At 43.3% G+C, this 22,054-nt stretch overlaps 1 protein-coding gene across 1 annotated transcript in view; it reads left to right on the plus strand.

The window, feature by feature from the left end:
- The window catches only part of DPP4 (dipeptidyl peptidase 4), a 79,866-nt gene that overhangs the window by 30,596 nt on the left and 27,216 nt on the right, over nucleotides 1–22,054 (plus strand). The window contains 9 exon segments of the mRNA XM_080798708.1: nucleotides 821–873; nucleotides 992–1,064; nucleotides 2,109–2,229; nucleotides 6,253–6,413; nucleotides 7,872–7,984; nucleotides 16,307–16,442; nucleotides 18,510–18,554; nucleotides 21,005–21,112; nucleotides 21,375–21,442. Coding sequence (XP_080654834.1) covers nucleotides 821–873; nucleotides 992–1,064; nucleotides 2,109–2,229; nucleotides 6,253–6,413; nucleotides 7,872–7,984; nucleotides 16,307–16,442; nucleotides 18,510–18,554; nucleotides 21,005–21,112; nucleotides 21,375–21,442 — 878 coding nt within the window.

Here is a 22,054-nt window from a genome sequence, read left to right on the forward strand (position 1 = left end):
TGACAGTTTAAAATATCAATGGTATATATGTTTCAATGTTAACAGATACTGCCAGGTGGCTTTCTTTCTTTTTTTTTTTTTGGCCAGGTGACTTTCAAAAAATCTGTAGCCCTTTATATTTTTATGATCAAAGTAGGAAAGTAAGTATTTCTCCCCATCACCACCAGCAATAGAATTATAGATCTTTTAAGTATTTTGTCAGTAACATGGTTGAAAAGTAAAACTTGTGGGGCGCCTGGGTGGCTCAGTGGGTTAAAGTCTCTGCCTTCGGCTCAGGTTATGATCCCAGGGTCCTGGGATCGAGCCCTGCATCGGGCTCTCTGCTCGGCAGGGAAACTGCTTCCCCCATCCCAAGCCTGCTTCCCCCTCTCTCTCAAACCTGCTTCCCCCTCTCTCTCTGCCTGCTTCTCTGCCTACTTGTGATCTCTGTCTGTCAAATAAATAAATAAATCTTAAAAAAAAAAAAAGTAAAAACTTGTATTTTCTTGGACAGGTAGATTTCCCATGCTACGGTTAATGTTAGGAGTGATGTTTGCCATGAAGCAACACTTCAGCCCACTGTGATCTTGAGAAGTTTCCTTGGCAGGGGTGATGCCAGAGCTAGGTTACAGACGCGGTCCAGAAGAATTCATACTAGATGTTCTCTAAGAATCTCTTCCTAATTCCAAAATTGTAAGGATTGAGCTAGGAATTATAAGACACGATAAAATGTGAGATTTATACAATGTCATATTACTTTACATGTCATCTTGTGCTCCTATAGCAAGTGGCTGAACTGTCAAGAGTCACAGAAGTCTGAGATGTTTGTTTTCTTTTATAGCAATGGAGGCATTCTTACACGGCTTCATATGACATCTATGACTTAGCTAAAAGGTCAGTGACTTCCTTATAAAATCTGTTAAGCTTCTTTAGTGCAATAACATTCTTTTTTAAAAAGGAAATCCCACTGTGATTTATTCATTTGGTAATGTTGCCTTTTCTCTTTTTTCAGGAGGCTGATTACAGAAGAGAAAATTCCAGACAACACACAGTGGATCACATGGTCACCAGAGGGTCATAAATTGGTTAGTGAGTCTCTTCTGTTTTCAGAAAAAAATAATGACTCAACGTTCTCACATGCAGAAACTACATAACCTGACACAGAGCAGACACTTAGGAAGCAAGTACTTCAACATCAAAGATAGTGTTCTTGCCTAAAATAGCATTTTACTAGTCTAACACAGTAAATAAGATTCCTGAAAGTTTCTGAACTACTACTGGAGAATTCATTATTGACTGGGAAAATACCCATTAAAATTTTAATTCCTCTTGTATTTCAGTTTGCTGTTGTTTGCTTGTTTGTTTGTTTTGGGGTGTGTACCTCCTTCCTGCTGGTTCTGTGACCTTCTCTGTGTCCCTATAGATATACTTTCATGTTCTTAATGCTAGGAGAATGTCAGAAGTGCAAAAGAATCTGAATAGGAAGACGGGATGTTCATTTGTAGACAGAATTCTCCCTCCCAACATCGAATGCACTCCCTCAACTCACCGCCCCCTGAATGCAATGGGAAGCAGACGTTATTCTGTAGAAATGATCAGGCTCCTGACTCTTCACAGGCACTCCAGCATTCAAACAGTGGGGTTTGTGAGCTGAGCTGCTTCTTTTTAATATAGTGAGTGTCTTGAGAATTATTTGGAGTTACAGCTTGTATACTTAATAATTTTTAAAATGTGAAGGGTGGGTCATCTGGGTGGCTCATTCAGTTAAGCGTCTGCCTTTGGCTCACGTGGTGATCCCGGGGCCCTAGGATCCGGTCCCACATTGGACTCCCTGCTGGGTGGGGAGCCTGCTCCTCTCTCTCCTTCTACTCCCCGCCGTGCTTGTGCTCTCTCTCTCTCTCTCTAATAAATGAATAAATAAAATCTTTTAAATAAATAAATAAATAAATGAAATGTGAGGGGGTAGTAAATGACATTATCTTGCTCAAATTGAATAACCCAAAGTAATCATTTACATTGACATGTCAACATTATTTGAGGATAAAACAGTTGATAGATATCTTTTAACTCCAGAATAAGATATGTTATAACAGGTTATTACTCACCAATCTGTTTTTCAACGTTTCTAGGCGTACGTTTGGAACAATGATATTTATGTTAAAAATGAACCAAATTCAACAAGTCAGAGGATCACATGGACTGGAGAAGAAAATGTAATATCCAATGGAATAACTGACTGGGTTTATGAAGGTAGAGATTTTAAAGCTTTTTCAAATTAGAAAATTTGTAATTTTTTTTAAGTAGTTAAACATTTCTCTTAAAATGGAGAAATTCAATGGCATTCAAAATAAGTTGCATTTTTTTTTAATGTCACCAAATCTCTTTAGCACTCACAATACCAGGTGTCTCCCAGAACAAGGATTTCTTAACAGTGGCTCCTTTCCCTGATGTCCTCATTGTCTCTCAATGCCTCTATTGTCTTCAGTCTCCTCCTACAAAGGGCCTTTCTGTATAGGTAGCTTTTCTGCTTTACTGGGGCATAAAAGCTTCCAGATTAACATCAGATGTTTCTCTAACTGGGCCTACCTAACCCAGAGTTACTAAGGAAAGCTAAATACTCCCACAGCATTCCAAGAGCTGACAAAATATTGTCTGGAGGCTGGGGAATAGAGGGGGAAGAAAGCATCTGTTTTACAGAGAATTTGTGTTCATTTGAACTTGGACAAATCATAATTTCCTGTTTTTAAAGCAGGAAAAAATAATTAGAAAGTCTTCTGAGGGAAAATCAGTAAAAATAAAAAGAACTAAAATTATTAAAAAGGATTATTCTCTTTTAGGATAGAGTTTAAGAAAATATTAGAAAAACATTTTTCGCATCTATAGCTGCCAAGGTAAAAGGCATTTTGAGGCTATTCCAGACTGTTCACAAAGTTGCCTAATGCTTATTAAGTTCTCATCCTATTTCATCTTCTTATTTCTTCTTCATAGTTAAAAAAAAAAAAAAGTTTTTCTTCATGACTTAATTTTGGTTCTTACCCAGTGCAAGTCAAGTTCAATTAAATGACTAACATTATAACAACAACAACAATCACTTTAAAAGAAAGATAAATCCCCATGACCCAGAAAAAAATTATAATGAAATTTGCTAGCACTTGTCCCTTAGCAATTGAAAAACGCTTGCTGGACAGCACAGCACAACCTGCAGGACCCACAAAGTGACCTGGATAAGGCCTCTTCCCAAAGCTGCAACTCGACCCTTCCTCGAAACATCTGAGTATCTCTAGGATGAGAACACACCTCACACGATTAGTCCTTTCTTAGGTAGATAAGAGGTGGAAAGATCTATCTCATTTTGTGTGTTGATGACAAACAGAAGAATGGCTTCCCAGTTCCAGTGTGGGTCTGTCTCTAAAAAATAGGACTTTGGTTCCTCTGGGGAACTTCCTATAATTGGTTTTATATACTTATGAATGATCCATATTTGGAAAGAGCACACTTGTGTCTCCATATACGAGATCTGTCTTCCCATGGAGTGTCTCCACGGCAGCCATGAACACTTGTTGAGTATAAGACTGAACGAGTAGATTTTGAGAATTTATAGGTTCATAAGTAAAAGAAGAAAGAAAGTTGCAAAGGCCAGATGGGGCTGTGTGCCACATCATGGAGGGACACTCACACAGCAGCCTACCCTCTGGGACATGTGTCCCCTGCCCTGCCCCAGAATCCCAAATGACTTTCTTTCTCAATGTCTTAATGTTTTCACTTTGTTTTCTTTCATGATTTTTAAATGATTACTTTAGTTAACAAGTGTCTTCTTTTGTAAAAATAAGGATACTTCACCTCCTGATTTGAAGTGAATCCCATGACATTCACTCGAAAGTGTGAGTAGAGTTTACCTAACAAGAAGTGAGAAGGAGAATTTTGAGAGGGAGGATGAAGAGGGAGAGAGAAAGACATAAGCTTGGGAGATGGAGCCCTCCTCGCCCTATAATAGCTGGGCTGACAGTGGGGGTGTGGGTAATTCAGAGAGTGCCAACTACCTATGAGGTGCTATGTCAGGTTCTAGAGACACAGGGAAAAAATGCTATCCAATGGCTGCTCTTAGGGAATTCGGCGCAGAGCAGGAGACAAAGAGGTCAATCAGTAATTCTCATAGAGTGAATCAAGGGACCTATTCAGGGGCAGGCACTAAGTCCAAGGGAAGGTCAGAGTGGTCGGACGGCAGGTATCACAGGATAGCGCAGGTGAGGGAGGTTCAGGGTGTGGGGGAGGGGGTGCCACAGACACTTTTGCTCACAGCCAGCTTTGTATCAGAAAGCACTGGAAATCTGTTCCCCCTTTGTTATTCTCCCTTCTCCCTACTATTCATTCTCAGAACTTCGAGTTTGACCAGAAGTAGTTTTATAATAATCGTTTTAATACATCCCTGTATGGAAGGATATGTTCTATATACAATTATAGAACAATATGTTCCATATTACCAATCAAAACATAGATATTACCTGCTACCTTTACTTAGAAGCAATTTTAAAAACCATAATCTTGCTGTAATTGTATTCATTTTATGTAATTTGCATCTTGATCTTAGACTGGAAACCAATGGGTAGAAGCCACAGGAAAGAGACATCCACTCATTATCTGAAGAAGTTCTCGGTAGAAACCCCTAGACTCGGAGTCACGGGCCTGTGTCCCTGTCTTATCTCTGGCAATTCATTCTCTCTCTCTCTAAGCCCGTCAGTTGCCTTGTCTGTAAAATGGGATATAAACAGAATAGACTCATCTAGGCATCTTTGTGAAGACTAAATTAGATAAGTGCTTTGTAAATTCTAAATTACTACACAAATGGAACCATGACATAGGTAGAAAACAGATAAAGCCAGAGCAGGCTGCCTTACCCAGTAGGTTTTCTGTTACCGGAAGAACTGAAATAGGCATGGAAAGACGTAGAGCATGGAGGTGAGAAGCATGGATTCAAACCAGACAAGTCTGGATTCATTCTTGAGTCAGTCAATTATTGGCCATGTGACTATGGGCAATGACTTCTCTTTAAGCCCACTGCCCCTTTCTCACCTGCATGATGAGCTACTGTGAGGATTGCCAGAGATCATAGATGTTGGTTGCATATCAAATCTACCTCATGGTTAGCACTCTTTAAATGTTGGTTGCTCATCATAGTAATTATTATTACATTGTGTTACTATTGTTATCGTTGTTACTATTACCGCCACTACTATTACCATTATCATTATTATTACTGAAAACCAGCATTTGGAAGACACTTGTAATGAGGCCTCAGGAATCAGTTGACCCTCACTCAATTTGTGATGGGGACGGATGATTTCCTAACTCTAAGACTCAAGTTTCTTTACTTCTGCTTTTACCTTCCCCCCTCTTTCCCCACAGCAGAACATGAAATTTTGTAGATTAAATCTGCATAAAGGACTAGGAGTCTCCATTTGGTCTACCTGAACCCTCCATGAAAGAGGTTTTGGCATTTTAAGAGCCAAACAATGGAAGTCCCATGAAGAGACTCCATAATAAACACAGGAAAGAACTACATTTGCCAGAGAATGAGAACGAGTCCAACAACATTCTGGAGAGCAAGACCTCTCCTTTCATTTGCCTCTCTCTTTGACCCTCTTCCCTTACCATCACTGTAGGCAGCAGAGGAGTATGCTAACCCGCTAGAGTCTTTAGTTTCGAGGCTAAGCGAAGGAGATGTTTTGCAATTGGGGTCTCACGGAGTGCCTTGTCATTCTAAATCCATCCTTCCCACACCCTGTTTGTGCCAAGAGTAGTAAACTGTGGGCACCATATTAGTTCGATAGTCTGGAACCACACACCACCCACCAGTACCCTGTGGGCACAGTACAAACTGAGCCCAGTTGGGGAGAGTATGCTGGCATGTTGACTGTTTGAAAATTAGAAAGGAGAATCAGCCCCTTGTGTGAAATTTACTTTTAGTATGTTTTGCGGCATAAATTTAGAGGATTATAAGATAAAGAAAAAAATGTAGAGCTTATATTAAATATTGTGTGCTAAAATATTCTAAAATGGTCCAACGGGTTACTTATTTTTACAATCCAGATCTATCCTTGAAGATTTTATTTTTATTCATTTGTATTACTCTGAATTTGGAAGCCCAGCAAATGCAAAATGGTTCATTAGTTGAACTCTACTGTAATTACTAAAGCTAATGAGAACAATATTTTGAATGCCAAAGCCAATTTATCAGCTACTTCTTGTAACAGAACAATTTATGTCTTTTTTCAGAGGAAATCTTCAGTGCCTACTCTGCTCTGTGGTGGTCTCCAAAAGGCACTTTTTTAGCATATGCCCAATTTAACGACACAGAAGTCCCACTTATTGAATACTCCTTCTACTCCGACGAGTCGCTGCAGTACCCAAAGACTGTGCGGATTCCATATCCGAAGGTCTGTGCTCCTGTTCACGTAGTGGTTCCGAGATTTGATAGGAAGAGAATGGTTTCATTTAATCCTTTCCTGCTAATGAAAATATTGTCAGTCTCTCTTCAACAGCTTGCTGTGATTACTCTTGCTGAAGTCAACAGCATCTGGCAATTTTAAAGTATTTTTATTATCCCAGGAAAGAGTGTGATTTAAGGTTTTGTAATTTCTCCAAAAACTTTGAGGAATGACAAGCCGAAAAAGATGGGGAAAATGCTTTTGAAAGAGGTAGGGGGAATGAGAATGTTTCAGTGGAGGAAAAGAGAAGCTATCCTTGAATCACAAGCTCCTCTTATTTCTAGAAGTCGGAATGTACCCTGGATGAAGTTGAAAAGCTCGGTTACATATCAGGTTGTATTGCTAATTAACCGATTCATGACTAGTTTCAGGGGTTCTGGTATAGATTTGGCACTAATGTGAATTTCACACGTCCTGCGTTTGGAATAATGGTCTCACATCTTGCTTTGCAAGGCTGTTCTCCCCCTACGGGATGCATATTTATGAAAATCCAACAGCTTTGTTAAGCAGTGTAAACCGAGGAAGAGGGGGATTTAGAAGGCAACCAGGATTTTTCACTAGTATCATAATATTAATGGCCACAGAATCATCTATAGGAAAATCTAATAGTAAATGTTTCTGCTGTAAGCAACTTGGGAAAAGGGATTTTTATTTTTACCAACTCACTCAATTTGCTTCATGAAGAGCTGCCATTTTAGGAAGACAGAGGAAGTAAAAAGAAAAAAAAGGATCCGAGACTAAATATAGAGATGTATTTTCAGTGGAATGTTATTTTTTGATGAGTGAAACTGGCAAAAAAAAATATATGAAATGCTCTCACTAAAAATATATTATTTCTAACTAATTTGTCAATTGAAGGTCTGTGTGTATATATAAAAAAGTTTTGTAGATTTCTGTCATCATATTGATTGTAAGGCTCAAACATGGTGAACTTGAATTTGGAGTGCAAATGATGGCTTCCTAATTAGTGTTATTGGCTTTTGGCTCAGGTAAACTCATTTTCCTGGTGGATTGTGTCTTGGGCTGAACCCAGGGTATTCTTCCTAGCTGTCAGCCATTAGACTTTTTGCTTTCTGGAGTCAGAGTATATTTGCAAAATAATAGAATTGATTTTTTAAAAGTTTGTCCTTGTTTGCACAAAACACATTGAATTATGAACATTCATGATTTAAACAGGAGTGCTAGGGGCTGTCAATAGACATGTTTCTGCCTGAACATGAAAAAGTTGCATTTCGTGACTCTCTTTTATGTTCATTTTATCTGTATTAGATTTATCTATATAGATTTTTAATGTGTCTTGTGATTATAATTTTATTGCTCTACTGCAGACATTTTTGTACAGTTGTAAACCTGTGCAAAGATGTGGTATTTTTTGTCCATATCAATTCTGTTACTGTTTTTTCCTAGGCAGGAGCTGTAAATCCAACCGTAAAGCTCTTTGTTGTAAAAATCGACGATCTCGACCCAAACACCAATGCAACTTCAGTAGAAATCACTCCTCCTGATGTTATTTCAACAGGGTAAGTGCCTTGGTCAGGACGTGTGGGTTGTACAGTTTCACAGATCTCAGGGAGAACATTTTAAAAATGAATGGCAGAATTAGGGGTAGTGTCCCGTGGTGTACCCCCCATGCCCAGAAGCCCTTCATCAGCCACTCTTTGGTGAGCCTCCACTTCATGTCTTCATGCTGAGCACAGTTACCGGGATGGGGTCGCACAGTGACTACAGCAGCCAGAGTCCCAGGAATCATGGACTCATGCATTCAAGGTGGGGGAGGCAGACAACAACCAGGTGGACAGAAAATTGTTGTGAAGACCATCAAAGCAGGGAAGGGGATAGTGATGGTGGTGGGAGGTCAGGGGAGGAAGCCCTCTCTCATAAGATGGCCTGTGGGCAGTGACATAAGACAGAGGGCCAGCTAGCCACCTGAGTAGCTGGGGGTTTGGTATCCGTGCAGAGGAAGAGCAGGTGCAAAGGCCCTACAGAGAGGCTGTGTCTGGTGTGTGAGAGGACCTGCAAGGAGGCCAAGCGAACAGAGCAGTTTGAGTGAAGAGGTGAGTGATAGGAGTGAGGTCAGATCACAAGGGCTGTGCAGGTCCCCATGAGAACTGGAGAAATTTAGGGATCCTCATGACACCGACATGCCTCAGGATGTCACTTGCTTAAATAATCGTTGGTGGTTTGAAAGTCTGCCACTGTGCACCCTCAGCCCCCTGTGCTTTTCCTGTAAAGATAACCACCTGGCATTGCATGCAATTTATGGCTGGTAAGTTGCTTTCTATTCATTTCTGTTCATTATATTGGTTTTCTTGTTGCTTTTAAATAATAACTAGTAGATACTGAGCACTCACTATGTGCCAGACACGGGGCATTATTACAGGCTTTGTATTAGTCTTAGTCTTTAAAGTAACTCTTTCCAACAACTATAATTATATGCCTCTTTTACGTATAAGGAAATGAGGCCTAGAAGTTAAGAAGATGACCAAGTAGGAGTCTATATTCAAACCTGTCTGACTTAGAAGAAAAGAGCTTACAAGTACTCTGCTAGCTGCCCTTCTCTGTGTGAATTCAACCACTGCCCTCAGCTTCCTGGAATTCCCATCAGAGCAACATGGAAGCATCCTTGTCAGGGTTGAATTCACCACATCAGGAATGCTGTAGGCTCTGCTCTGTAGTCATTAATTCATTGACTTGATTAGAAATATCTTTTTAACCTATTCATTTGGAGGAAAAAAATCAGTTATCAGTAAATTTTTAAAAATCGCTTTTTCTGAGTTTGTCCAAAGGTATAAAAATTTACCTGAAGGTTCTGAAATCTGCTGTGTGGCCCCATCCAGTCATCTCGTCTATCAACATTGACTGAGCACCTGCTGTTTACATAACAGATGTCCATAGGGCTGAGCTACTATCTTTTTAGCAATTACGACCAAGCAGAGGATAGAATATATTCCGATAAATGACCCCAAAAGCAAATACTTCAGAGGCGTAAACAGAAGGGCAGAAACATTCTGAGGAGGGGGAGATGGGTTTTGATGACCCCAGGGATGAGAGAAAGTATCCTGGGGTATATGTGGCTTGAGCAGGGAAGAACCATAGGGCACAGCCCAGGGAGATGGCCCTGAAGGGGAAGGTAACCCACATGTGGGGAGTACAGGGCTGTCCAGGGAAAGAGTAGCAGGGCCTGGAGGGAACCCTTGGTCTATGACCAACATCTGTCTGCTGGGAGAATGAGCCACAAACCCCTATTCTGAAGAACCTTAGATCTGGAAGGGGCTTTAGACCTCACTCGTGGTCTACAAACTGTTGTAAGGACCCAAAGCCTTTTTTTCAAGTGAGAGAGAACACAGGAGTGCAGGTCCAGAAACCAACCAGACCATTACCACTCAGGTTGCAGGCACAGGCCTTGTCCCCATCTGCTTCCTCCAGGAGTCAGGATATTAGACAGAACCTGCAGGCTTCCAGAACACACAGAGAACAATGATGTGGGACACAGATGAGATAACTATGGCTTAGAGAGGGAAACTCTTTTGCTCAAGTTCACACAGCAGTTAGCATGGGATCTGGGAATAGGACAGAGGCCCACACCTGCCCGACCAGACTCGTTGAATAATGGGGTTTCGATGCATCGAGTGTTTCCTGTGGGTGGGGACTATGCCTGATGCCTCTCTCACATCTCACTCAATATACCGCCTACTGTGTCATTATCATGGCCATTTCACAGGTCTTCATCTGTGGGCTCTTCCCCCCTTAAGAGTCCTCATCCAGGAGCTGAGCTTAGGAAATGTGCGCAAGTTCACGGACTTCATTTTGGCCCCATACAAATGAACCCTTAAGTCATTGTTTGCAGTTCTTTATGCTGCATTCCTAGTGAGGACTGCCTCACTCACTGGGGATATTTTGTGTGAGATGTATTTTACTGAGGAGTCGTTTCTGGAAATGCCTCAGGAATGTGTTATATAGGGAATTATAAATCCAGCTCTGGTCTCTATTAACACCAGGGAGGCCGCAGTTTATGTAAAACCAGGCTCGAGCTCCTCTCTGGGGGAAATGTTCTAGCAGGCAGTGATGCCCCACTTTCTGGCCTCACGCAAACGTCCAGCGGGGCCAGGTTAATCCAGGCAAATTGTGCCTCTTCAGAAACGGCCCAGCACCTTCTGCCATGTTTCCTAGCCATCCACGAGCTCCTGGAGTGTAGGATTGCCTGGAGTGTAGCCGCAGGAGGGTGGGGCGTGCTTCTCCCCTCTTCTGCCCCCATGCGCCCATCACTCATTTTCTTCTGAGGCCACGTCCTTGCTCCACACAGCTTTGAGCAGGCAAAGCCCTACCAGAGGCAGGGAGCCTCCCCGCTGCCCTCCCTGAGTTAGAGGTCAAGTGGATTAGATTGATTAGGCTGCTCATTTGTCTTGACAACTATAAGAGGAATTGGTGAGCTCAAAATCCTTGAGAGAAAACAACGTATATTATAAAATCATAAACTCCCTACCTACTTTATTTAGAGCCTGGCTTCACAATGCTGGATCCAAGTAAGGAAGTTCTATAGGTAGGGCCCCGTTTTATATTTATATTTATATTTATATTTATATTTATATTTATATTTATATTTTATATCTGGTGCCTCTCGTGCAGGGCCTGAGATGGAGCTAGGGCTCAATGAATATGTGTAGAATCAATGAATAAGCTTCTGTGTGGAGGGATGAGGGATGTTATATGGGTGACTTTATGTGTGTGGAATGGTTTATACAGCCAGGACCGAAGACGACCCTCCAAGTGACCCTGCCTAGCAGTCCCTCTTTTCTGCCTCCTCCCAGCCATCTGCACATTCCCTGGCCTGAGCTAGAGGACTGGGAAGGGCACGTTCTACTGAGGTGACCCCACCCGACATCTGCTGATCGGCTCCGGGGACCCATCACACCCAGCTCATGACCTGCCCCACCCTATTTTTTCTACTCCTGAGTGATGTAATAGATAAATGCCTCCTCGAACAGTTGATAATCCTTGATCTATAACGTAGAGATGTCAGGGTGTGGGCTTGTCACACAGGAGATAAAGGAACCGGACTGAAACAGCCTGGAAACTAGCGACACCTCAAGACAGGAAGCCCTTCAGGACCTCATGTGCTGTGGGTGCTGCCCTCTGTGACAGGCTCCCCCTCACCCCACCTATCCTTCTCCTCAGCGATCTGTCAGCAGCCCCAGGAGGGCTGGCAGCCCCATCAGAGCAGAGGGTGGCATGGCGCCCGGGGGCCAGCACTGGCAGAACGCCCGCTTCCTTGGGTGATTCACCGAATTAATCACTCCACCGTCTGCGGTTGCTCTGAGGAGCGATTTCTCTCCAATATTCTTCCCAGTCAGTAATGCCGACCTGATGTTAAAAGTACCCTTAACATACCAAAAGAAACATTTACACAAATTAGGGGAATTAATGCAACGCAACAGACATTTATTAAACGCCTACTGTTTACAAGGCAAGAGTCACTTTGCAAAAGGAGTCTCTGAAATATGACCTTCAAAAGCAGATCTGTCCCAGCACAATCAAATATAATTTGCTTTATAAAATTCAGCTATTTAGTTTACACACACTCTGTGGGAATAAATAGACCTCATAGAGTGAGGAATTTTATCCTGAAAAAAGGCAAGAGGGTGAAGCTAGCCCACCGTATTTACCACAGGGATGGGTGGAGGTTCTGTATAGAGGGAGCTACTAGGAACAGAAAATCTGAAGCCAACTGGCTGGTTTGAATCATGCCTCCCAACACTTCCCAGTGTGTGACCTTGGGCAAGTTCCTTAACCTCTCTACACCTCCCTTTCCTTGTCTGTAAAACACGAATCCTAGCATTCCTACCCTGTAGGGTGCCACAAGCTTTATGTGGAGCACTTGGAACAGTTCCTGGCACATAGTAAACTGCTCATGGGTGTGAACTCCTATTATTATGTCCAGAAATCGCTCCATTGCTTTAGTATTAAAGTCAACCACACGCTCCTTAAAAATAACATTGTCCCAGAAATTAGAAGAGCTTATTGAATCATTCTGCCTGACGGGAGAGGCAGTCTCTGGCTCAAGGAAGGCCAGGCTGCCTGACATTCCCTCTTCCGCCCCTTCCCACCATTACATAACCAGTCTGTTCAGTAGAGCCTCTCTGTGTTTACAGAGTAGAATCAGCATGGAGGGGCACCTGGGTGGCTCAGGTCATGATCTCAGGGTCGTGAGATCCAGCCCCAGCTGGGCTTGGCCTCCAGGCTGGGTAAGGAGTCTGCCAGCTTGAGATGCTCTGCCCCTCCCCCACTTGCTCATGCATGCGCACTCTCTCTCTCAAATAAATAAATAAATCTTTTTTAAAAATCAGCATATAGTGGAAAGTATAGTTGAAAACCTGCTTGTTGGATTTCTCTGGTCCTAAGTAGGACTTAAACCTTTCAATAAAAAGTACTATTGGGCCATTGGTTCCCTTATATAGTTTTTATGACTCACTGACATCTTAGACTGGCACGATCTTGGCTCAGGGTGGGGTCCGCAGCGCCGCTCTGTCTCCCTTTAATTCCAAATCCTAAAGAGAAGCTGTGATTAAACAGGGGTGTGTTTACATGAGGATTCAAAATGTCCTGTCCGCTGGCTGGCGAGCAGCCCTTACAGAGGGTGCAGAGTACACCTTGGGCTACCGAGAGTGACAGAGAGAGTAGAAGACACAGGTTCATGAACCTTTGATGTAGAAATGGGCAGGGAAAGGGCCAGATGCATTTGAGTTCCCTGGCAACCTTCCCAAATTCCATTACTCTGTGATTTCGAATGGGAAAAAAGTTACTTTTCCACTGCTGATTTCTGAACCTAGAGTATCATGTATGGTTTTTACAGATAAAGCCCTTAGTAAAGGTGACCCACTAATCATGTTAAAGAGTTTTCTTCCCCCTTTGCCTGCCCTTTCCCCTGATCAGGCCACTTTAGAAAAGTTTCCTGTTTCTGGGGCCTGTGATCCTAATCGATGCCCATGGAGCTCCAGGCAATGTGTGCATGTATGTAAGGAGACTCCCCCCATTCCCACTCCAGAAAGGTACCTGATTTCCATCTGATTTACAAAGGAATTTGATCTGTGAATAAGAACCACGGGCATAGAGCAGGGATCAGCCCACCAGGGCCCACTGGCAAATCCAGCCCCAGGCCTGTTTTTGTATGATCTGCAACTAAGAAAGATTGTTTGTTTTCTTTTTTTAAGATTTTATTTATTTATTTGACAGAGAGAGAGAGATCACAGGCAGGCAGAGAGGCAGGCAGAGAGAGAAGGGGGAGCAGGCTCCGTGCTGAGCAGAGAGCCCGATGCGGGGCTCGATCCTAGGACCTCTGAGATCATGACCTGAGCGGAAGGCAGAGGCTTAACCCACTGAGCTACCCAGGTGTCCCAAGAAAGACTGTTACAATTTTGAATGATTGGGAAGGAAAATCACCAGAAGGATAATATTTCATGACATGTGAAAATTATGTGAACTTCAGATCTCAGGGTTTTGCTGGAACTCATCTACAGATGTTCGTTGATATATTGTCTCTGGCTGCTTTTGTGCTGCAAAAGCAGAGATAAGTAATTGTCACAGAGCACATGTGACCCGCAAAACTTAAAACTTAAAACTTAAAACTATTGACTGAAAAAGCCTTCAGACCCCTAGTCAAGAAAGTTAATCTCAAAAATTTTTGTTTCTCCCTTGCATGTCATAGTCCCATCCCCTTTTGCAATGATTTATTCCCTATCCCCAGCAAGATTCCTTAATGCCTGTGGCTTGGGCACAGGGCAGAAGCAGCACTGGACTCCGATAGGCGCTGTTGGTCCTGTGCGCGCCAAGAGGGGCTCGCACTCTCAGACCCTGCAGCCTGGTGGTCGTGAGTGATGAGCACCTTAAGAGTGCTGATGTTGGTGCGGAAGGAGGGACTTTCCAAGAAGGCATAGTGGGTATTTGAGGAAGACCTAAGGAAGTTAGAGCATAGCAGTGGTTTCAGACTGAGGGCAGGGTGAACAAACGGGGGGCGGGTTGAACAAAGTGAGGGCACCTGGGAAATCTCAGAAGGTGTTCATGGAATACCAGACACGCAGACTGGATGGTGTATAGGTTTCTCCTTTCTTTCTCCTCCTCCTCCTCCTCCTTCTTCCTTAATATTCTATTTATTTACTTGAGAGAGAGAGAGAGAGAGAGCACAAGCTGGGGGCTGGGGGGAGAGAAAGGAGCAGAGGGAGAGGGAGAAGCAGGCTCCCCGCTGAGCAGGGAGGCTAACGCAGGGCTCCATTCCAGGACCCTGGGATCATGACCTGAGCGGAAGGCAGACGCTTAACCGACTGAGCCACCCAGATGCCCCGGTGTATAGATTCTTACTAAGCAAGAGAAAGGCCTGAAACGGCGAGGAGTCCCTATTTATGGGAAGATGGTGCTTTGCTGCTGGGTGAAGGGGTTTGATCTTCTTTCAGTACTTGCCACCTGCAATGGGGACAGCCAGGAGGGGACCCTGGAGGACTCAGGAGGGGACATTAACACAGGAGATGTCCCCACCTATAGGAGGGCGATAGTGAAGCGGTGATCCATCCTAAGTGCTCAATAAATATTGGCTTTTTCGTTTCGTGTCTGTGAAGGGAGTGCAGACAGGACAGGGTCTGTGAATTCCGGGGAAGGACAGAGCTGTTCAGGCCACAAAGAACGCAACAGGACTTTCCCCTTTGTCAGGCCCGCATTCCACAGAATTTCAGTGTCGATTTGGTGCCAGGTACTCATTCCATTGGAGCCCGGGGACGCCCTGTGAACAAGAAAGCTGCGGCCAGTGCCTCAGAGAGCTTGTGGTCAAGCAAGGAGAGCCAAGAGACAGAGGAGGGGGTGGCCACAGCCTGTGAAGGGAAGAGTGAAGGAGCATTTTAGAGCATTCAGGGTTGATGAGGAAGCTATGGCCATGGGGCCAGTCAGGAAGAAAGAGGAAAAAAGAGTCTCTTGGAATTTTTCTGACAAAAGGGAACAAGGCTTTTATCAGACAGTGGGGGAAAAAAAGGATTTAAGAATGATCACTCAAGATCATCACACAGGGGTGGGGGGCTAGGAGGAGCAAATCAAATAAAATAAACAATGCAGAGCAAATATTTAGGTAGGATAGCAGAAAAGTAAATTGAGAATTCCATGCATCTCACTATAAATCAAAAGGTAGCTCTGAAAATGTTTAAAGGTATGTGTTGGAGGAAGACATACTGCTGGAGATATCTCTGTTAGCATAAATTTTGTGTTAAGGTTCCTTGATTTTTTCACATGGTTCATGTTTTGACTTTTGAGAAAAGATTTTTACAGTATAATTATTTGATTTTCAAAGTTCACAGAGATGTGAGTCAATTTTTTCTCCTTTGAAAAACGAAGTTGAGAAAAGGGTCAGTTATAATTTCACCCTAAAAGTAAGAATTTTCTGGAGAAGCACGTCAGATGACCAGAAAATATTCGAATCTCAGCCAGTGTGTCTGGCCTCACTATAATGTTCTCTCAATACAGCAGAAAAGAGATGGGAAAAATGTCACCCTTGACTTCCTGGCACCACCAAAGGCCAAGTTAAGGACTTGAAAAAATCCTGAGCGGTGGTGTGAGTCACGTTTGCTAAGCCACTATATAATGTTAGCTGCTGTTTTTCCTGTCAGGTATATTTTAATCTCCATTCAAAACTAAATTACACTTCAAGCTTTCAGAAAAAGGTAAAATATTGTGGTATTAAATGGTTTCAACAACCATTTAAAATTATATGCCTATTAAGATTGATTTCATTGAGTAAAATGTCTGTCTGTACCAAGGTCTGGAAATAGTTATTCTCTCTCTCTCTCTCCTTCCTTCCTTCCTTCCAGGGATTACTACTTGTGTGACGTGACATGGGTAAATGAAGAAAGGATTTCTTTGCAGTGGCTCCGAAGGATTCAGAACTATTCAGTCATGAATATTTGTGACTATAATAATGCCACCAACATGTGGAGAAAACCAGAGGTAAGGTTTAATGGCGATGCTCTGCTTCTAAAGCTACATGTGATCCAAGGACTCCACAAAAACGGGGAGAGTGAATGGTTGGGAATCAGCAAATAAAGTTTGAGCTTCTTTTCTTTCTGAGTCTGTTAGATCCTGAGACAGTGGGTGAGTCTTGACTAACTTTTAGGGAGAATCTGCTATTTGGTGGTACTTCCATTTCATCTCTGCTCACTAGTCATACGGTTTCAGTTATGGATATTATCCCTTGGGGAGGGGGTGGTGATTGGAAACCCAAAAGATGGAATTTGATGTCAAAATTCAGACAGCCCAAGAAGGCCAGCGGCCTCTAGGTCAACAAAGTGTGTTTCAACAGAGAAAATATGGAGAGCAGAGAATGACTGATTGAGAATATGTGAAACACAACTAGTATCAAAAGGCCACAAATCTCTTACCACCCTGTGACTATACTTCAGCAGTCAACAACTTTAGAACATAAATAGATAACAACCAGGCAGAGAGGGTGGCAACCTTAAGGCAAAGGCGAGTGTTAATTCAACCTTGAGGTGTTGGGGAATGGTGCAGGGCATTCCCCACAAGAAACCACAAGGTTCAGACTAGCTAGTGAATCGGGATTAAAGCCCCTTTGCGAACCAACAGCCTCAGGAGGGGCAACGTCCAGGGAAGGGTTAGTGACATATGTGAAGGGCACCTCTCCAAGCCCTTTTCTGGTAATGGGTTCTGTGCCTACATGCCTCCCCCTCTACGCACTTCCCACCCGGTTGGGCACAGTGCAGATTCTTGCCTCAGAAAGCTTGGGCACCCCTTGTCTTGATTTGTCAATTCATTTATTTATACAGCAAACAATGAATACCTACTATGCCTCAAGTTCTGTGCACAGCTCTGGATTTAAAACAAACAGAAACAAACCAATGAGACAACACACTGGTCCCTAAAACGTGGTTGTTTTAGTAGGGAATACCATTAGGATAATCCGTAATAATAGTCACCATTTCTTGAACACTCAGAGTAGCCAGACACCGTGGAGACAGGGGTTCTGAGAGGTTAAGGAGGTCACTTAGGTCACATGATAGCCGGATTCCAAACGAGGAAACCGAAGCTCTTTGCTTCCCGCCAATTCTATCATCCTACTATCAGGATATTGTGCCCTAAAAGGTAACAAGCAAAGTACAGAGGGAATGTAGGACCAAAGAAGATGATCCACTCAACTGGGGACAGGCGATGGGAGATGACAAGGGACGCCTAGAGCACCCCGCTCAGATAAGCGCACAAGGACATCGTGCACAGAGGCTGAGACAAAGGCATCCAGGCAATGGCTTGGAGTGCCAGGGTTTGGGTCTTCAGAGGAGGGGCTGGGGAGAGGCATCATGGTGAGAACTGAGGGTGGAGGTAGGCTGAGGCTCAGGTGCCATTCTGAGGGGTTCAGACTTACTTGTAAGACACAGAGAGCTATTTCTAGGTGTTAAATCGGACAGGATCATAATGAGCTAGAACTGTCATCTGTTGCCAAATGAGGTCAGCGGGGTTTGAGCAGACCGGAAGAGGAGAAGAGCGGCAGGGTCTCCAACCGGGAGGTCAGGGCAATGGACGAAGGGAAACCTGATGAGAACAGAAGCTAAGGCAATAACGGTGGAGAAGGATGAGGGGAGTCAAAGAACCAGGAGGTAGGGGCTGAGGAGGTGGCTCTGAGGAGAGGAGGCATCTAGAGTGACTCCCAAGTCTCTGGCTTGGGTGAGCAGTGACACTAAACAGAAGAACGAAGGCGTCAGAACAAGCCGGTGGGGATGGAGGCAAGATAAAGGACATCATCTTCTGTGCCGTGTGTGTTTAATTGAAAATGCTGGGGGAGCTTCCTGGGCCACATATGGAAGACAGAGCTCTAGGCAAGGAGGTAAAGGTCCTAATGCAATCCTATAAACAATCTGAGCACAAATACAATTATATAAATGGAGATAGTTTTCGGTTATTTTAAGTACAATTTTGCTTCTATTACCACGAGTTGCAGATAAAAAATAGAATTAATACCTCACTTCTCTCTGAAACGCTGCCCTTGTATTTTTCCCTCTCTAGGCACAAGAACACACTGAAATGAGTACCACTGGCTGGGTTGGAAGAGTAAGTGCTTTGAGTTATGGGTTTTTGGTGGTCTGGATCAGATACTCAGAGCTATTTGATATGCAGATATACCAAAGTAGGGCCCTATGTTGTTTGCTATTAATAGAGTTATTACCTGACCTATTTCTCAAAATATTTAAATGCTCCCTGCAGAAATGTCTTTTCTTTTCTTTTCTTTTTTTTTAAGATCTTATTTATTTATTTGACAGAGAGAGAGACCACAAGTAGGCAGAGAGAGAGGGGGGGGGGAAGCAGGCTCCCCGCTGAGCAGAGAGCCCAATGTGGGACTCGATCCCAGGACCTTGAGATCATGACCTGAGCCGAAAGCAGAGGCTTAACCCACTGAGCCACTCAGGTGCCCCAGAGATGTCTTTTCATGGGGAATACAGAACACGCTCAGTGGGAAAAAGGAACAGGACAGGTGAAAACTTGAGAGCAGACAAAACAGAAGACATACTCTAGGCAGACGGTAGCTCCTGAAAAGTTAAAAAGCAACCACTGCTGAAAAGCAGCTAAGATGCTGAAGATGCCCACTGACCTCACCTCTAAAGGCCTGTGCTCTGGAGGCAGCAAACGTGGCTTCCACCCACAGCCTACACAGATGAGCAAGGAGCCGCGGCTATATGCAGCGGCAACTCGGCGGCCACTGTATCCATCCAGCAACCCTGCTGTGCACCCCCCTTTGGAGGAACTCATACTCGTGTGGCTTCACGCTTTACTAGGCCCCAGACGCAGAGTGGTATCCAAGAAAGCACGGTGACCCGCAGAGACTTGTCACGCTTCTCATTTGTGCTGCGAGCGCTATGCCTTGGGCAGAATCACCAGCCGTGAGGCCACCGGACCGTGGGAGGAAACACTTTATGGAAGGATCTCTAGCCGTTGTGGCCCCTCACAGAAAGACGATGAACAAATCTCACCTAATTCTTGTGACCACTTCTATTAAGCCTCCTTTAAGAGAGAAACAAAGGGACCGGAAGAAAAAAAAATGTAAAGATTTCCTTCACATCTCTTGGGGCATAGAGGGGAGGCCCGTGGTCCAGAAACAGGACCCCTTCCAGCTGGGCTCAGAGCTCCGATAGCATTCACACGTCCCTTTCCTTCAGGCTTTGATTGGGCAGAGGGGAGAGGTTTGCCAACATGAAAAGTGGTTTCCTCCATGGCAAGAGACACGCTACACTTCCTCACGACTCTTTGAAAAAAATATGTTTTTTCCTCTCTGTATTTAACCAGACAGATGCCACTTTTCACACATTTCTACTAGGCACAACTCCATCCAGGGGAAACAGGGAAATGTATTAAAAAGATAAGGCTGTGAACACAGGTCTAGAGAGGGGAATGTGTTTCAGAGCTCTGTAATGAGAACACCAAGTGTACTGCACGCCTCAGTTTGCTCCATAAATGAATCCACTTTGAATCACTAAATAGAAGAGGGAAGCATTTTTCTTCCTTCCCAAAATGGGAGCTGATAAGAGAGGAAACATCGAGGGTAAAGTGAACCAACAATTTTAAAAGACCATCTCCTACCTGCTCGCAAATGTAGTAAGGAAATCGAAGTCGTAAAGCGACATATTCCTTTCAGGCTGGGGTAGATATTCTTCTGCTGAAACTACATTATGTTCTGAGAACTATCTTTTATTGAACTGTGAAAAATGGAAATTTTATACTGTATTTCCATACAACTACTTTTTTGGTAAATTGTTGATCCTGTTTAGCAAAATGAAAAGACATACAATAAAAATGGTAACTATAAGAATGTTTCCACGTGAAATACACAACAGACATTCCTTACAGTATCCAGTCCAGAAATGGTTAAAGACTTTTTGGCTTTCGAAAAGAAATCTGTATTCAAAAAGGAGGGAACAAATCCCTCAAATTAAAAACCACCTCTTATCTGAAACAGTAAAAATAATAGTCTGTTTGAAACAAACAAACCAAACAGAAAGCAATCGCTCAAGGATGCCAGGAGGGAAGGGGTGAGGGGAATGGGCAAAACAGGCGAAGGGAATTAAGATGTACGAACTCCCAGTTACAATAGTAATAATAATAGTCTGTTTCAAGAAGGCACATCTGTGACACTGAGGAAATTTACTTTTTAAAACTGAAAGAGAAATGCTAATTTTTGCACATTTATAGCCAGAAGTTATAGAGTCATCCTTCGTAGAGAGATGTCCAGAGATAACAATACCACGGCTACGTGTTGAGAGTCCTGCGTAAGCCTCTTTATGGGCTTTCTCTCGCTTACTCCATGTAAAGAATTCTCTGAGAGAGATCTTTTTGTCTGCATTTTCTAGAAGGAGAATTTTCTTTTGAGACACTCTGGTTTCACTTGGCAAGTGAATGAAGCATGGGTTTTGGGCAGAGGTGTTGAGAGGACTTTCAAAAACTAAAGTTGGTGCTGAGATGAGACTGATGTGCCCTCATCTGCTTTTTTGTTTTCTATTATTCTGTAGTTCAGGCCTTCAGAACCTCATTTTACTTCTGATGGGAAGAGCTTCTACAAGATCATCAGCAACCAAGATGGCTACAAACACATTTGCCTGTTCCAAATAGATAAGCAAGTAAGTATTCTTACATAATTTATTTCGGGTTGATCTCTTTTTTAATGAGACTAAGTTGAAGGGGAAATCATTTGGTAAAGTCGGTCAGTATGTGCCAATAACCCGGCTGATCGAAATTCTGAAGTGGTGTCTGGAGGATGATGGGATAGGGAGGAGAAACCCAAGGAGAGTAAGATCATCTAAATTGCTGCTATAAAAGATTCAGCCCTCCACTTCGATTAGAGAGTTTAATAAACATCTTTTTAAAAAAAAATCCCATCAGGATTGCACGTTCATTACAAAAGGAGCTTGGGAAGTCATCGGGATAGAAGCTCTCACCAGTGATTACCTGTGAGTATGCTAATAATGGATAGGATGCAAACATACCCGTTGCAATCACACCCTCTTTGCCCAGAAATAGGGGAAAATCTCCTACAAATAAAGAATAGTCTATTTGGAATGTGTTCAGTACTTTTTTCTTTTTAACATACGGAAGCCTTAATGATTTTCACATATGCTTAGCAGACTTGATACCCTGCCACCAAGCAGCTCTACCTCTTGCTCTTACCTGCTTTACATTAGCAGAGCTGCAGCCTCTTTTTCTTAAGCGTCTTGGTGCACCGCACCAGCATCGGGGCATTTTGTTACATTTTAACTGGCACCGCATTTTTGGAAGGCTTGGAGAGGCTATTTCATTTTATCTGTCCACATCTCGGCCTTTCTCTGGAAAACGGAAAGCTTTGCCGAGGCTGTCAACTACCATGCACGAGTTGGTGGAAAGGGAGTGTTATTTTCCATTAGAATCTAAGGCATTTCTAGAATTCATTATCGGGTCTCACTAGGGACGATTGTTGCCACTGCCCAAAGCAGTTTTTGAAAGACATTCTTAGAAGGGGCTCTGCTCCTGTCAGAAAGATGGGGCTCCTGCCATCTAGTAGCTTGGGCTATAAAAACAGAAAATAT

This window comes from Martes martes, assembly GCF_963455335.1.
Source record: "Martes martes genome assembly, chromosome: 3".
In the NCBI taxonomy this organism is placed as follows: Eukaryota; Metazoa; Chordata; class Mammalia; order Carnivora; family Mustelidae; genus Martes; species Martes martes.